An 18,347-nucleotide genomic window follows, 5' to 3' on the forward strand; every position below is an offset into this window, starting at 1 on the left:
TCAAGGGTTTCTTTTTTTTCACTCTGTGGTAAGTTCTCCTTATGACCTTCACTGAGATCTATCTTTGCCTTTCCACGTGAGGATTTCTCTTTGCCCCAATTTCTATCCCTTATGGACTGAAATTGATTCTGGAAGCCAACCTGTGTTTTATGGATCAGCTCATAATCGTCAGCCACTTCAGCTGCTAACCTTGCTGTTTTTAATTCTCTGATCTTCCATATGAATTTTCAAATTCCTCCAAAATAATTCCCTCTCTAAGGGCATCACAGGTTTACTCGATTTTTAAAGCTCTTATCCATCTATCGAAATTACTCTGTTTGATCCTTTCAAACTCAATGTAGGTTTGACCTGGGTCCCTCCTTAGATTCCTGAAGCGTTGTCTATAGACTTCTGGTACAAGCTCATATGCACTTAAAATGGCTTTTTTCACCTCCTCATACTCCCCAGATACCTCCTCTGACAGTGATGCGAATACCTCACTAGTCCTACCTACACGTTTTGTTTGGATCAACAAAACCCAGATTGCCACTGGCCACTTCATTTGTTTAGCCACCTTTTCAAATGAAATGAAAAAGGCTTCCACATCCTTCTTATCAAATGTAGGCAATGCTTGAATATACTTAAACAGTTTCTCACTCGGCTTCTGACTACCAGGGACTTGCTCATTCTCACTCTTTTCCTCACTAAGCCTACCCTCAGCCTTTATCTCTTGCTTTTTAAGCTGACCTTCCTCTTTAAGTGTCAGCTTTTGAAGTTCCAAAGCTCTCTCTTTATATTTCTCTGCTCTCTTTTTCCCTCTCTTCTGCTTTTAATTGTAACTCAATCTGTTTCATTTCTGCTGCTCTGACCTTTTCTCTAGCCTCTAACTCAAGCTACTTCATTTGCAATTGAATTTTCGCCATCTCTACAGATTCTGATGGTTTCTCCAGCAAGGTTAAATACTGAACTACTGATGTAATTATTTCTCCTATCCTCACAGAAGCAGGTAGTTCCAACCCCAGCTTCTCTGCTATTCCTGCAGCTTGGTCTTATTCACCTTTTGCAAAACTTCCAAAGTCACCGCATCCATTTCCAGAAAGAGTGATTGGAAGAGCCATTAATACCCCAAGCTTTGCCTACTCAACCAAACCAACACCCGAAATAAAGACACCAGCACCTACCACTCACTGTTTAAAATCCGGCAAAGAGCCCCCAATCTTTTATAGACTTGGCCAGACCACTCAAAACATTCTTGAGCAAGTATCCCAGACCATAACTTCGCAATTTAGTTCAGTAAGTGTGCAATGAAAACTACCTGAAGTAAGATAGCTCGATTGACTTCTAGGATTTAAAACAGACAGAAATGTATTCATAAAATTACACAATGACACACAAAGAACAGAATAAAGAACTGAAAAATGTGTTGCTAGAAAAGCGCAGCAGGTCAGGCAGCATCCAAGGAGCAGGAGAATCGACGTTTTGGGCATAAGCCCTTCTTCAGGAATGAGGAGGGTGTGCCAAGCAGGCTAAGATAAAAGGTAGGGAGGAGGGGTTGGGAATGCGATAGGTGGAAGGAGGTTAAGGTGAGGGTGATAGGCCGGAGAAGGGGTGGGGCGGAGAGGTCGGGAAGAAGATTGCATGTCAAGAAGGCGGTGCTGAGTCCGAGGGTTGGGACTGAGATAAGGTGGAGGGAGGGGAAATGAGGAAGCTGGAGAAATCTGTATTCATCCCTTGTGGTTGGAGGGTTCCTAGACGGACGATGAGGCGCTCTTCCTCCAGGCGTCATGTTGCCATGGTCTGGCGATGGAGGAGGCCAAGGACCTGCATGTCCTTGGCGGTGGAAAGGGGAGTTAAAGTGTTCAGCCACGGGGAGGTTGGGTTGGTTGGTGCGGGTGCCCCAGAGGTGTTCTCTGAAACCTTCCGCAAGTAGGCGGCCTGTCTCCCCAATGTAGAGGAGGCCACATCAGGTGCACCGGATGCGGTAAATGATATGTGTGGAGGTGCAGGTGAATTTGTGACGGATATGAAAGGATCCCATGGGGCCTTGGAGGGAAGTGAAGGGGGAGGTGTGGGTGCAAGTTTTGCATTTCTTGCGGTTGCAGGGGATGATGCCGGGAGTAGAGTTTGGGTTGGTGGGGGGTGTGGACCTGACGAAGGAGTCTTTCCGGAACGCTGATAGGGGAGGGAAGGAAAATATATCCTTGGTGGTGGGGTCTGTTTGGAGGACATGTAGGTCTTTGGCCTCCTCCATCGCCAGACCATGGCAACACGACGCCTGGAGGAAGAGCGCCTCATCTTCCGCCTAGGAACCCTCCAACCACAAGGGACCAGCTTTGTGACAATATGCCTCATGCTGCTCCTGACATGCCCTCCTGCACTCCTCATTGAACTAGTCCTGATCCCCTGGCTTGATTGTAACGGTTGATTTGGGGATATTCTGGGACCATGAGGTTACAAATTGTACTTGAATACAATTCTGCTGCTGTTGATGGCCCACAGCACCTCATGGATGCCCATTCTTGAGTTGCTAGACCTGTTCAAGTCTGTCCCATTGATCATGGTGATTGTGCCACACAACACGATGGAGGGTATTCTCAATGCAAAGGTGAGACCTTGTCTCCATAAGGACTGTGCAATAGTTAGTCTTAGCAATACTGTCATGGACAGATGGATCTGAAGCGGCACATTGGTGTGAATGAGGTCAAATATGTTTTTCCCTCTTGTTGGTTCTCTCATCACCTGTTGCAAACTCAGTCTAGCTGCAATGTTCCTTTAGGACCCAACCAGCTCGAACAGTATTGCTGCTGCTGAGCCATTCTTAGTGGTGGACATTGAAATCCCTCATCCAGAATACATTGTGTGCCCTTGCCACCCTCAGTGCTTCCTCATGTTCAGCATGGAGAACAACTGATTCAACAGCTAAGGGAGGATGGTATGTGGCAATAAGCAGGAAGTTTCTTGTTTTGATTAAACCTGATGCCATGAGATTTCATGGAGTCCGGGATCAACATTGAGGACTCCCTGGGTAACTGCTTCTTGACTGTATACCACGGTGCTGCCACCTCTGCTGGGTCTCAATGTGTGAGAGGACATATTGAGAGATGGTGATGGTGACATCTGAGACATTGCTTGACTAGTCTGTGAGACAGGTCTCCCAATTTTGGTACAAGTCCCAAATGTCCATAAGGAGGACTTTGCAGCACCATTACAGCTGTTTTTGCTGTTGTTGTTTCTGGTGACTTAGTTGATACCAGGTGGTCTGTCCTGTTTCATTTCTTTGTTGAGAATTTGAAGCAATTGATCCAACTGAGCAGTTTGCTAGGCTATTTCAGAGGGCCAGGGAGTCAACCATGTGCTTTATTACATGTACACTAGATCAGATTAGAATTGTAGATTTCTTTCCTTAATGGGCATTAATGAACCAGATGGGTTTTTTTTTTCTGACAATCAGCACTGGTTTCATGGTCAACATTAGATTCTTATTTCCACATATTTTAGTCACTTCAAATTCCAGTGTCTGCTCTTGCAGGATTCCCATACAGACTTTCCTCCTCTTCCCAATCCAAAATGGCAAACACTATACAGTAGTTTGAGCCTATGTCCCCGACTATAGACCTACCAACCAAGGAAAACATCATATCAACGTCCATCCTGCCATGCCCTGTGAGAGTTTTGTAACTTTCAATGAAATCACCTCTCATTCTTCAATAGTCTCGAAAGTACTGGCCCAATTCCCTCAAACTGTCCCATCATCCCAGGGATTGCTCTGGTGAACCTCCTTTGCACATCCTCTAATGGAAAGTATAAGATAAGGAGACTTCAACTACACACAACATTCAAGCTGATGTCCCACCAAAACTCCATACAATTACAACAAAACACCCCTACTTCTATACTCCATGCAATGAAGGCCAACATTTCACTTACCTTCTTTCTTGTTAGACCTGCATGCTAATGTTTGACAATACCCAGATCCCCCTGGACACCAACCTTTCCCAATCTTTCACCTTTTAAACCATCTTCTGTTTTTTTCTTTTTTCTGTGGCTAATTTCACACTGATTCACATTACATTTCATCTTCCATGTCTTCATGTGCAACTTTAAATCAAATTTAATCTTGCTATTGTAGATTTTTAACCCTGATAAGTGGGAGGTGATGCACCTTTGAAGAAGTAACAAGTTAGTAGCGCCATAGTGTTAAGGGCTTAGATGGAGAGGAATTTAAGTGTGGACAAGGAAATTTTCTTATTCACTGTGTGAATGTACCTACTAGAGATTGAGCAAAACTGACCATCTCTTGAGAAATAAGGCTGGCTGGTGTCAGTGAAGAAGTGTCGGTGGCGGGGGGGTGGGGGAGGGGGACACACGTTGGAGCCAGTGATCATAAACCCATGCAGACACGGGAGAACGTGCAAACTCCACACAGTCAGTCGCCTGGGCGGGAATTGAACCCGGGTCTCTGGCGCTGTGAGGCAGCAGTGCTAACCACTGTGCCACCATGCCACCCACATTAGAGATAGTCAGCATGGCTTTGTGCATGGGAAATTGTACGTCAATAACTTGTTTGAGTTTTTGAAGGAGTAACAAAGAGGATAAATGAAGGCAGAGCAGTGGATGTGGGCTGAAAATGTGTTGCTGGAAAAGCGCAGCAGGTCAGGCAGCATCCAAGGAACAGGAGAATCGACGTTTTGGGCATAAGCCCTTCTTCAGCTTATGCCCGAAACATCGATTCTCCTGTTCCTTGGATGCTGCCTGACCTGCTGCGCTTTTCCAGCAACACATTTTCAGCTCTGATCTCCAGCATCTGCAGTCCTCACTTTCTCCCAGAGCAGTGGATGTGGTCTACTCGGACGTCAGTAAGGCGTTCGACAAGGTTCTGGATGGTAGTCTGGTTAACAAGTTTAGATCACGTGGAATGACAGGGAGAGCTAGCCATTTGGATACATTACTGGATCAAAGATAGGAGACGGAGAGTTGCTTTTTGGACTGGAGGCCTGTGATCAGCAGTGTGCAGCAAGGATTGATGCTAGTTGCACCGCTTTTTGACACTAATATAAATTATTTGGATGTGAACATGGGAGGAATGGTTAGTAAGTTTGCAGATTACACCAAAATTGGCGGTGTAGTGGACAGTGAAGAAGGTTATCTCAGGGTACAATGAAACCTTGATCAGATGGACTAATGGGCATTGGAGTGGCAGATGGAATTTAATTTTGATAAATGTGAGGTGCTGCATTTTGGAAAGGCAAACCAGAGCATGATTTATCCATTTAATGGTAAGGTCCTGCGAACAAAGAGACCTCGGAGTGCAGGTTCATTGGAAGTTGAGAGTCGCAAATAGACAGGATAGTGAAGACATTTGGTATGCTTGCCTTTATTGGTCAGTGCATAGAATATAGGATTTGGGAGGTTATGTAGCGGCTGTACAGGACATTGGTTAGGCCATTTTTGGAATACTGCATTCAATTCTAGGGGTCAGAAAAGATTTACAAGGGTGTTGCCAGAGCTGGAGGGTTTGAGTGATAGGGAGAGGCTGAATAAGCTGGGGCTATTTCCCCAGAGTGCCGGAGGTTGAGGGGTGACTTTAAAGAGATTTAGAAAATCATGTCTTGCATGGATAAGGTGAATAGCCAAGGTCTTTTATCCAGGGTAGGGGAGTCCAAAACTAGAGGGTATACATTTAAGGTGAGAGGGGAAATATTTAAAAGGGGCCTCAGGGGCAACTGTTTTATGCAGAGGGTGGTGCATGTATGGAATGAGTGCCAGAGGAAGTGGTGGAAGCTTGAATAATTACAACATTTAAAAGTCATTTGGATGGAATTATGAATAGGATGGGTGGAGGAGGATATTGGCCAAATGCCTGCAAATGGGAATAGACTTTTTTAGGCTATCTGGTTGGCATGGATAAGTTGAACCAAAAGGTCTGTTTCCATGCTGTGCATCTCTATGACTCTACTCAATGAATGGTAGGACACTAGGAGGCTGCGATGAACAGCTTGAGGTACTTGTTCACAGATTCCTAAAGGTGACAGGCTAGATTAACATGGTAGTTATAAGAAGGCATACCACACACCTGCCTTTATTAGGCGAAAGTGAGTACTGCAAATGCTGGAGATATCAGAGTCAAGATTAGAGTGGTGCTGGTAAAGCACAGCAGGTCAGGCAGCATCCGAGGAGCAGGAAAATCAACATTTCAGGCAAAAGCCCTTCATCAGGAAAGTCCTTCATCATTTCCTGATTTTCCTGCTCCTCGGATGCTGCCTGATCTGCTGTGCTTTTCCAGCACCATTCTAATCTTCACCTGCCTTTATCAATCATAGCTTTAATTATAAGGACCAGGAGATTATGTCAAAACTGTACAGGAGTTTTGTCAGATTACAGCTGGAGTTCTGGTCACTATTGGAAAAATGTGATTGCATTGGAGGGAGTGCAGAGGAGATTCACCAGGATATTGTCTGGGATGGAATATTTCAGCTATGAACTGACGCTGGATAAGCTTGGGTTGTTTTCTTTAGAACAGAAAATGCTCAGGAAGCTATTTGATTGAAGTGTATAAGGTTACGTGGGGCATGGATAGAGTAGATAGAAAGCATTTGTTTCCCTTAGCATATGGTCAATAAAAAGCAGGCATAATTTTAAGGTGAATGGCAGAAGGTTTCGAGGGGAATGGATGGAAGTTTTCACCCAGAGGGCGGTGGGGGTCTGCCTGGGAGGGTAGTTGAAGTGGAAAACCTCATAATTTTTAAAAATATTGAACGAGCACTTGAAATGTCACAACATTCAAAGCTATGGGCCAAGTGCTGGAAAGTGGAACTAATACAGATTTAATGTTTTTTTGTCAGTGTTGATTCAGTGAGCCAAAGGGCCTCTTCGGCACTGTATGATTCTATGATGAATCTGCATACTGTAAATATTTGGTTTGATTGTCCCTGCTGATGATTGTTTCTGTTATTTATTTTTGCAGACTTAATTCATTTGATGGGTTGATTCCATTTGACTTTAAAACTCAAGCAGCAAAATCTAACTCTAAATATCTAGGTGAGTACTGAAATACCGAATTGAATGTGGATATGGAAAATGTCAAATAACATCCTAGTGTCGTGTGAATTTTCCCAGTAGAAAAGTGCCCTAGCACTCAACTTTAATTGCAGGTCTGAAACTGCCAATTAAAGACCATCTAATGCTCTGGTCTGAAAGGAAACGGTGCACCTTTGCAATCAGCAGGGGCTAAAGTTGCCTGATCAAAGCCCCTGGGTTATTCATTTTGTTTTTCTCTCTCTACATAGATTTGACATGAATTGACCAGCTGAGTTTTTTTTAAAAGGAGCTTATTAATTTTGCTGGATAATTTGTTCAGTGAATTATTTTAGATTACATGCTGTGACAAGAATAACAAAAAATGTTTCTAATTTGGATAAGCTACTACATAATTTCCAGGTACTAATGGTGGCGACAATGTTAATTCTGCTGTGTGTCACCTTTAAAGAAAGTGCCAAAATGCTGTCCAGCTGTATCTTTAACAATTTTCTTTTCATAACTCCATTTCTGAAACTGTCAATTTAAGAGGATTATTTTGTGCAGTTGGCTGATTAATCTCAGCAATTATGCTTTTCACTTAGCCTGCAGAGATGTCAAAAATAGACTATGAACTTTGAAAAAAAATAATTTTAAACATAATTCAACAATCTTTTATTAGAAAAGAAAATCTTTGAAAATAATCAGAAATTGAATCAAAGTGTTGAAAATACAAGTGGATCTGTTCATTAGCATCTGTTGAGGAAAGACAAGTAAATACCAGATATAGACCATCTGATAAAACTGGACACAGTGTTCAGATTAACAATTAAAAAATATTCCAAACAGCAACTTATCTTTTTTGTTTACAAACACTGATGATGCTGTGCATTTATAACAATTGTTTGTTTTTGTTTTCTATTCATACCTGAAGCTTTAACAGTTTGATTATTTCACAACACAATAGCTTTACACTGGGATTTTTAAGCAACTCATATATACATAGGCAGGGAGTGATTGCTATGATCCCAGCTGATATTATTACTGGCAAAGTCAGATGCCAGAAGGAAACATAGTGTGAGAAATTATGTTTTGATTTGTTTTGGTTTTATCAAAGTGGCCACTTGCTGAAACAAAAAACATGTAATGCTGCAGATTTTGCTTTGAGAGGAGACAAAAAAACTGCAACAATGTTGGAATCCAAAATACACAGGCAGGAAGCTGGAAGAACACAGCAGGCCAGGCAGCATCAGGAAGTGGAGAAGTCAGTGTTTCAGGTGTAACCCTTCATCAGGACTGAGTCCTGAAGAAGGGTTACACCCAAAACATTGACTTCTCCACCTCCTGATGCTGCCTGTCCTGTCCTGGAACTGTACCCAAAACACGACTTGTAATTTTACCAGAGTCCCTGCATCTAATTTTCAGATTGGACCTGCAGGTAGCTTCTTCCTGGATCTATTGTACAGCTGAGCTTAAATATACTCAGCTTTAAGGAACCTCTTTAACACCGCTAGTCTGGAACTAACAATAATGCTTCACTCTAAGGTAACCTACTTCACTGTAATCCTTCCCTTCGCAGAAGCTTGAGTTTTTTTTACAGTCATCCTGTTCCAATGACTTCACAGGACTCTCCAAAATGCAATGTAAAACTGAAACCAAAGGTCTCCCTCTTTAAGCTAAGGGTATTTTCCTTAAGCTTAAACATATAGGAGAAAAGAGATGACGCTATTAGTGGTATTATCACTACATTATTAATCCAGAATCCCAGGTAATGGTTCGATGAACCTGGGTTCTATGAATCCCATATGGCAGATGGTGGAATTTGAATTCAATGAAGGTTAGTGTAACACTAAAAGTCTAAAGATGACCATTAAAACATTGCCGATTGTCAGAAAACCTCATCTGGTTCACTCATGTTCTTTAGGGAAGGACAACTGTCTATATGTGACTCCAGACCTACAGCAATTTGATTGACTCTTAACTACTCTTTGGCTTATTAGAGATGGGCAATAAATGTTAGGTATACCACTGATGGCAATGTCCTGTGAATTAATTAAAAAAACCTAAATTCCCAAAGCTTCTAACAAACCTTAGGGCTCCATTATCTACCTTGTTTGGTCACATATAAATCTAAGATAAACAAAAAAAAAATCCATCAGTGATGTGCACAAACCCATTCACTCTAAAGCCATGCCTCAAAAATTGTTTCAGGTAATTACCATGGCCACAGAAATGAAAAGTTAATTATTAACTTCAGACACAGAAAATATTCAAGTTACTAACTCATAAACTGGAAACCTAGCCTTATTATAAATTAAATTATCAATCCCACAATTTACATCTTAACATAGTTTTCTAGGAATTTGCTTGTGTAAACCATTATTGAAACTGATTTATAAATTATTTTAAATAGTATTAGATGTTTGCAAAACAAAACTTTTCACTGTACTTAGGAACATGTGACAACAATAAATCAAATCAAAACCAAATCTTTCATGGGTAATATAAAAATGCCACATGATTGGTGTTTTTGACATTGCCAAACAAATAGAATAAGTTGGAATGTAAGTGGAGTAGAGCAGCGTGGGACACTGGTAGAAGGCACTATCTGCGAATGAAAACTACAAGCTTGGGGCTGAATTCCTCAACTGTGCTTTACTGCAGATACCCAATGTTGACAGTGTGTATTCATATCAGGAAGACATTCCATTCCACAACATTAATTTGATAGCAAGGGAACAATTGGCATTTAAATAGCACTTTAATATAGGAAACATTTCAAGTACCTTTTCAGAAGCATTATTAGAAAAAATAAGACACTGAACCAGATAAGGTGTTTTTACGACAGGTGACCAAAATGTTGGTCAAAGAGACAGGATTTGAAGAGTGTCTTAAAGAAGGACTGAAGGTAGAATGGGGAGAATTTGAGTACCATGGGATCTTCAGCAATGGTGGTGATGGTGATAGTGGGACTTGAGTGAGGGAACTGAGATGTTCTCTGGGACCTCTACTGGCAAGTAGTGCTGCAGAGCAAGGGAAGCTGGAATAGATGAATAGACTCTTGCTGGAAAAGGAAGTGTGTTTTTAGAATGTGGGCTGATGGGAATGAAGAGGAATCAGACAAAGGAATTCCACAACTGAAAGTAACCCACATTGTAATTTCATAATTGTCAATAATTTATTGTTTATTCTTAATTTCCCTTCCTGTTCGTAATGACCTAGTGCCAGTGAGTTAAAGAATCCTTGCTTCATGATCTTTGAGCTGTCCATGTGTGTTCAAACCTTTTGTTATATTTCTGGTCACCATTGCTTCTCCATTGACAAATTTCATGCACATTGTGGGCCAAGTTCCAATCACTTCACTTAAATCTCTTTCTGAAGGAACCTTGCCCCCACCTGGCTTTCAGTGGGACGCTCCACTAGTTAAACATCAGGTGAGAAGAGAAGGCCACTGTACTGGATGGGTTTGACAGCAATGGTGGGCAGAAGTGTCAGCCTGCATGGGTCCAAAGAACTGTTTGAGTCACTGAGAATTGGGCTGTTTTTTTACCTGCTCACACCATCCCTGTTCTTGAAGGCTCATTCCAGCTGTCTCAAACTGGTCAACATCAGGTCTTGCTAGAATGTTACATATCACATGCAGCAGTCTTCTCACTTAGTTTCACTCTGGGAGCTGCCTCTGTCACTGTGAGAGAAAAGGGGAGGGTACCCATGCTAATTGTGCAATTTCAGTGAAATAAAATTTTACGTACAGACGGGAACAGCATAAATATCCTTAAGCTTCCACTGTTGTAGATAGTGGATAGACTGGAGGAGATATCTCAAACCTCATTTCAAAGATGGAAATTGATGAGTTGGAAACCCAGATAAGGTAGTCTGTTTCTACTCTCAGGAAGTACGGGGCAACATTCAGCAAAGGTGACAATGACAACCTGGCACATCACGGGATTATGATTCAAGATGGCTATCCAATAAAGATACCTTACTATTGGATCCCAGCTGAAAATGTGTTGCTGGTAAAGCACAGCAGGTCAGGCAGCATCCAAGGAACAGGAGAATCGACGTTTCGGGCATAAGCCCTTCATCAGGAATAAGGAAAGTGTGTTTAGCAGGCTAAGATAAAAGGTAGGGAGGAGGGACTTGGGGGAGGGGCGTTGGAAATGTGATAGGTGGAAAGAGGTCAAGGTGAGGGTGATAGGTTAGAGGGGGTGGGGAGGTCAGGAAGAAGATTGTAGGTTAGGAGGGCGGTGCTGAGTTCGAGGGATTTGACTGAGACAAAGTGGGGGGAGGGGAAATGAGGAAACTGGTGAAATCCGAGTTCATCCCTTGTGGTTGGAGGGTTTCTCAGGCGGAAGATGAGGTGCTCTTCCTCCAACCGTCGTGTTGTTGTAGTCGGGCGGTGGAGGAGTCCAAAGACCTGCATGTCCTTGGTGGATTGGGAGGGGGAGTTAAAGTGTTGGGCCACAGGGTGGTTGGATTGGTTGGTCTGGGTGTCCCAGAGGTGTTCTCTGAAGCGCTCTGCGAGTAGGCGGCCTGTCTCCCCAATATAGAGGAGGCCACATCGGGTGCAGCGGATGCAATAGGTAATGTGTGTGGAGGTGCAGGTGAATCTGTGACGGATATGGAAGTTTCCTTTGGGGCCTTGGAGGGAAGTGAGGGGGGAGGTGTGGGCGCAAGTCTTACACCTCCTGCGGTTGCAGGGGAAGGTGCCGGGAGTGGAGGTTGGGTTGGTGGGGGGGTGTGGATCTGACGAGGGAGTCACGGAGGGAATGGTCTTTACGGAACGCTGATAGGGGAGGGGAGGGAAATATATCTCTGGTGGTGGGGTCCGTTTGGAGGTGGCGGAAATGACGGCGAATGATACGCTGTATGTGGAGATTGGTGGGGTGGTAGGTGAGGACCAGTGGGGTTCTGTCCTGGTGGCGGTTGGAGGGGCGGGGCTCAAGGGCGGAGGAGCGGGGAGTAGAAGAGATACGGTGGAGGGCATCGTCGACCATGTCGGGGGGGAAATTGCGGTCCTTGAAGAAGGAGGCCATCTGTGTTGTACGGTTTTGGAACTGGTCCTCCTGGGAGCAGATGCGGCGGAGATGAAGGAATTGGGAGAATGGGATGGCGTTTTTACAGGGGGCAGGGTGGGAGGAGGTGTAGTCAAGGTAGCTGTGGGAGTCGGTCGGTTTGTAGTAGATGTCGGTGTTGATTCGGTCACCCGAGATAGAAATAGAGAGGTCTAGGAAGGGGAGGGAGGAATCTGAGACTGTCCAGGTGAATTTGAGGTCGGGTTGGAAGGTATTGGTGAAGTGGATGAACTGTTCAACCTCCTCGTGGGAGCACGAGGCGGCGCCGATACGGTCATCGATGTAGCGGAGGAAAAGGTGGGGGGTGGGGCCAGTGTAGTTGCGGAAGATGGATTGTACCACATATCCTACGAAGAGGCAGGCATAGCTGGGGCCCATGCGGGTGCCCATGGCTACTCCTTTCATTTGGAAGAAGTGGGAGGATTGGAAAGAGAAGTTGTTCAGGGTGAGGACCAGTTGGAAATCCAGAATCAACTGCAGAAGTTTTATATTGTTTAGATTCTGTAATGCGCTGAAAATGTGTTGCTGGAAAAGCGCAGCAGGTCAGGCAGCATCCAAGGAGCAGGAGAATTGACGTTTCGAGAATTGACGTTTCGGGCATGAGCCCTTCTTCAGGAATGAGGAAGGTGTGCCAAGCAGGCTAAGATAAAAGGTGGGGAGGAGGGACTTGGGGGAGGGGTGTTGGGAATGCGATAGGTGGAAGGAGGTTAAGGTGAGGGTGATAGGCCGGAGTGGGGCTGGGGCGGAGAGGTCAGGAAGAAGATTGCAGGTTAGGAAGGTGGTGCTGAGTTCGAGGGTTGGGATTGAGACAAGGTGGGGGGAGGGGAAATGAGGAAACTGGAGAAATCTGAGTTCATCCCTTGTGGTTGGAGGGTTCCTAGGCGGAAGATGAGGTGCGCTTCCTCCAGCCGTCGTGTTGCTATGGTCTGGCGATGGAGGAGTCCAAGGACCTGCATGTCCTTGGTGGAGTGGGAGGGGGAATTGAAATGTTGAGCCACAGGGTGGTTGGGTTGGTTGGTCCGGGTGTCCCAGAGGTGTTCTCTGAAACATTCCGCAACCTTCCTAACCTGCAATCTTCTTCCTGACCTCTCTGCCCCCACCCCCACTCTGGCCTATCACCCTCACCTTAACGTCCTTCCACCTAACGCATTTCCAATGCCTCTCCCCCAAGTCCCTCCTCCCTACCTTTTATCTTAGCCTGCTTGGCACACTCTCCTCATTCCTGAAGAAGGGCTCATGCCCGAAACGTCGATTCTCCTGCTGCCTGGCCTGCTGCGCTTTTCCAGCAACACATTTTCAGCTCTGATCTCCAGCATCTGCAGTCCTCACTTTCTCCTAGTAGATCCTGTAATGCCTACGCCATCTGTATATGTGTGATTGATAAATCTTTTGTTGACCTTAGTTTCCAGTCCATGTTGGTTCAACAGTCAAGGAGATGCTTGCAAAACTAGTCACTATCTTACCTACTATCACAGTTTAACATTGAAAGTCAAATGCCAACTTTTTCAGCTGAAAGTGCAGGATACTAGACACTTTGCATTGAAGGGGGGCATTACTTCCAAGCGGTAGAGGAGTGGCCCTGGCCTAAGGCAGGGAGGAAACTATATGTGTATCTTGGTCCGGTGGCATTCTATATGAGGTTTGTGAAAGGCCCTGCACATTTGGCTGCTCCACTCCATATTTGCTGAAGAGATCAGACACTGCAGGAGTGTTTGAGAAAGGCTGTTCAAGGTTTGATACTTCATGGACCCTCACATGGACTCCAGTATGTGGACGCTCCACCCTCGAGCAGAAGCTTGTCACATCACCTGTCCTCAGTCATGCAGATTTCCCCTTCCTTTCAGAGTACGAACAGATGAAGTTTCCTTGGCCTTGGGGCAGTGCTGTCACAGGGTCAAGGGCAGACAAGAGTGGGCTATCACTGATGTCAGTCAGAGTCTCAAGCTAACTGAGAGGAATGGAACATTCTCAATGACCCTTGAGGTAGGCTATTTTCCAGAAGTTCAGAGACATTCAGATTGGGGCAGGGTTTGAAGAGTTTAACAACAACTCATTATGCTATTTTCAAATGACTGCCAAATTAGGTTTAGTACACACCCAATGGGCCACTGAACTTCCACAGTTTTGATTCCAGATCCAGTCCAAGTCAAGTAAACGTAATACAAATGTTGATGTCCTTAGAAGACACTATGAGGGGGATGTGGCTAATGCCATGCTCCTAACTCACTTAGACATTTGGATTAAATTTCGACACAGTGCACCTGGTACACTTTCAGACAGATAGACCTAATTGTGCTTTCACCTTCTGCCATGTACCTTGAGAGAGGACTTCAGATTGCTCCAGCGGCACGGTGGCACACTCCAAAAAATGTGCAGGTTAGGTGAATTGGCCATGCTAAATTGCCTGTAGTGTTAGGTGAAGGGGTGAATGTAGGGGAATGGGTCTGGGTGGGTTGCTCTTCGGAGGGTTGGTGTGGGCTTGTTGGGCCGAAGGGCCTGTTTCCACACTATAAGTAATCTAATCAAAAAGCTGATTGATCAGTAGATTGCACACCCTCCAACCCAATGCCAGCTAATGAGAATTTCAAGTTGTGACAGAAACTGTTGAGGAGGTGGAAGAGGATCAGGGAGGAGAATGGACAAAAACAGAGAAGTTAAGCAACCCATCCTTCCCAACAGTCTCAGCCTAGTGTTGTTAGCAGTTCATGATCAAGCAAGACAGCATGTGATGTAAGAAGATGACTGCACTGACTAGAGAGCAGTATTACTGCCCGAGGAATAATACTGTCACAATTGTAAGAGGTGTACTTTAGTCAAAGCTGGGAAGCAGCTTCACCTCTATGTGGAATCCCTAGATACCAAGAGACCTCTAGAAGCATATGCAATGGAGTTTATGGTCCTGGACTCCAGATTGGATTAGATTACTTACAGTGTGGAAACAGGCCCTTCGGCCCAACAAGTCCACACCGATCCTCCGAAGAGCAACCCACCCAAACCCATTCCTCTACATTTACTCCTTCACCTAACACTACAGGCAATTCACCTAACCTGCACATTTTTGGACTATGGGAGGAAATCAGAGCACCCGGAGGAAACCCACACAGACACTGGGAGAATGTGCAAACACCACACAGACAGTTGCCTGAGGCAGGAATTGAACCCAGGTCTCTGGTGCTATGAGGCAGCAGTGTTAACCACTGTGCCACCGTGTCTGTAACAACAGAACATGTTCTCATTCTGATCAGTGTCTTCACCAAGTTCACGCAGGCTATTACCACCCATGACCAAAATATCTAGCTATAGCCAGAGTGTTAGAGCGTGATGGGTTTGTTCATTTCGGTGTTCCATCACATTGCAGTCACAGTGAGCAGGGGAGCAACTTTGAGAGCAAGGTTCTGAAGGAGCTTTAAAAGGACAATGGCAATCATCTAGAGGGTAATAGACAGTAGGAAAGATTTAACCATACTCTGCATGACCTCTGAATACCTTGCTGCCTGAGAGTAAACAAAATTGGTGTGTGTACCTCCTGGAGCTGGTTATAGACTCTGCAATCACCCACAGCCTAATCTTCATGTTTTGTTTAGTTTGGACAAGGTACAAAGCTTCCTGTAGACCATCTCCTTCAGCTCATCACATCATCTGATGGGGATGGCCATTTCCATGAACAAAATGTGGGTATTCTTCCAAAGTCTGAACATCAGGGACCAGAACAGGATTCAGAAAGTGTTGGATACTGAACTGCACAGAATCAGCAAGTCGGTATACACAGGTGGCCATGCCTATACTGGTGAACCTGGAGCTTGGCTGATTGTGTGGTGGGGGTGGGAGTAAATGGTTTACCAAGGGGAGTTGCTTAAATCCAGGAGTCTGATGTGGAGGCAAGTTGCTCCTTCAATGGTATTGCAGAATCTGAAATGTCAGTGAGTGATTGTTCGAGGGTAGTTAGATAGTGATGAGGAATCCTGGACCGACCTGTGTTGTGAATCCAGGGGTGCATTCATTGTGGGAAGGCCTAATCCTGCCTTGGAAATGGCATAGGGAGGACCTGCTAGGAGGCAGGAACTGAAGCAATAAATTATGCCAACCATACAACACACAAGGCCCCAATTAACCTGGATCCCTAACATGGGTGGTCCTCCACAAAGCCTGGATCCCTTGGAAGGTGGTTATGCAGATAAGAAACTGAGAATGTCTTCTGCAGTAAAAGCTCAATCTCACTCCAACTCTTACCATTTGGCCAGATCAATGGTCATGAAGACAATGCTTATATTAATATCGAGTCAAACATTTTTGCCTCATAGCTCAATTGAACCTGTTCATCGCACAACTGCTTATTATATGGTCACCGTGAGCTGTGTGTAGTTGCTGGGACAGCAAGTCTCAGGTAGGGAAGTGTATAACATGACCTCTGGCAGCAAGTGGTGTTATGATGGAGGCACTGAATGAAGGAACTGAACAGTTCTCTGGGACTTCCACAGCAAGTGGAACAGTTCGAGTAGATGAATGGATTCTTTATGGTGTCGGGGAGAAGGATCATAAAAGTAAAAGAAGTCAGACCAAGTAATTTCTTATCCCAATGTAATCCACAGAGTCATTCCATGTATCTAGTGTAATTAGTCCCAAGTTTGCCCTTAATTTCCCTTCCTGGTGTCAGTGGAATAAAGAAGCTCTGCATAATGATTTTTGGACCATCCATGTTAGCGAGTTTTGATTTGTAGCTCAGGTTGAGATTCTGGATGTAGGTTTGCTCGCTGAGCTGGAAACTTCATTTTCAGATGTTTTGTCACCATACTAGGTAACATCCTCAGTGAGCCTCTGGATGGAGCACTTGTGGTATAGTCCACTTTCTATTTATGTGTTGGGGTTTCCTTGGGTTAGTGATGTCATCTCCTATGGTGACATCATTTCCTATGCTGATGTCATTTCCGGTTTTTCGCAGGGGGTGATAAACGGGATCCAAGTTAATGTGTTTGTTGATAGAGTTCCAGTTGGAATGCCACGCTTCTCGGAATTCCCATGCATGTGTCTGTTTGACTTGTCCTAGGATGGATGTGTGGTCCCAGTCGAAGTGGTGTCCTTCCTCATCCGTATGTAAGAATACTAGTGAGAGTGGGTCATGTCTTTTTGTGGCTAGTTGATGTTCATGTATCCTGGTGGTTAGTTTTCTGCCTGTTTGTCCAATGTAGTGTTTGTTGCAGTCCTTGCACGGTATTTTGTAAATGACATTAGTTTTGCTTGTTGTCTGTATAGGGTCTTTCAAGTTCATTAGCTGCTGTTTTAGCATGCTGGTGGGTTTGTGGGCTGAGTACAACGTATCCATCCTAGGACAAGCCAAACAGAAACACAAACGAGAATTCCTAGAAGTATGGCATTCCAACCAGATCTCTATCAACAAACACATTGACTTGGATCCCATTTACCACCCCTCTGAGAAAAAGAACAGAAAATGACATCACCACAGGAAATGATGTCCGCACCGGAAATGACATCACTGACCCAAGGAAACAAAAACACATAAACAGAAAGCGGACTATACCACCAGTGCTTCAGCCGGAGGCTCACTGAAGATGTTACCTAGTATGGTGACGAAACGTCTGAAAATGAACCTTCCAGCTCAGCAAGCAAACCATCCATATATTTAAATCTCTTGTTATGAAAAGAATTCCAGGCCTCTAGGGCTATACAGCTGAAGGCATAGTGGCCAGTGTTGGAGTAATTAACACTGGGGACATGCAGAATGTGATGTGCAGACAACTTGGAGGGTTCTGGGGCTGAAAGAGGTCACAGAGATGATGATAACAGAGGCCATGGATGGATTTGACAACAAAGATGTACATTTTAATTTTGGAAGCATTTCTAGATGGAAGCCAGTGTAGATCAGCAACCAAGGAGTGATGGGTAAATGGGATGTGGTCAAGCTAGGATACAAGTACTAGCATTCTGGATGAACTCAATTTAACAGACATTATAAGATAGGAGACTCTTTAGAAGAATCTTGGAACAGTGAACTCCTGTGGCACGGTGGCACAGTGGTTAGCACTGCTGCCTCACAGCGCCAGAGACCCGGGTTCAATTCCCGCCTCAGGTGACTGACTGTGTGGAGTTTGCACGTTCTCCCCGTGTCTGCGTGGGTTTCCTCCAGATGCTCCGGTTTCCTCCCACAGTCCAAAGATGTGCAGGTCAGGTGAATTGGCCATGCTAAATTGCCCGTAGTGTTAGGTGAAGGGGTAAATGTAGGGGTATGGGTGGGTTGCGCTTCGGCGGGGCGTTGTGGACTTG

At 44.7% G+C, this 18,347-nt stretch overlaps 1 protein-coding gene across 3 annotated transcripts in view; it reads left to right on the top strand.

Annotated features, from left to right (window-relative positions):
- LOC122563515 (putative transmembrane protein 244) overlaps positions 1-18,347 on the top strand; it is a 50,727-nt gene that overhangs the window by 18,894 nt on the left and 13,486 nt on the right. For all 3 annotated transcript variants that reach the window (XM_043717335.2, XM_043717336.2, XM_043717334.2), the window contains one exon: positions 6,944-7,017. In XM_043717335.2, the coding sequence (XP_043573270.2) occupies positions 6,944-7,017 (74 nt within the window). The remainder of the gene's footprint in view (positions 1-6,943; positions 7,018-18,347) is intronic.

This window comes from Chiloscyllium plagiosum, unplaced genomic scaffold, assembly GCF_037043375.1.
Source record: "Chiloscyllium plagiosum isolate Xiang-an unplaced genomic scaffold, Cpla_swu_hap1 HiC_scaffold_30, whole genome shotgun sequence".
NCBI classification, from domain to species: Eukaryota; Metazoa; Chordata; class Chondrichthyes; order Orectolobiformes; family Hemiscylliidae; genus Chiloscyllium; species Chiloscyllium plagiosum.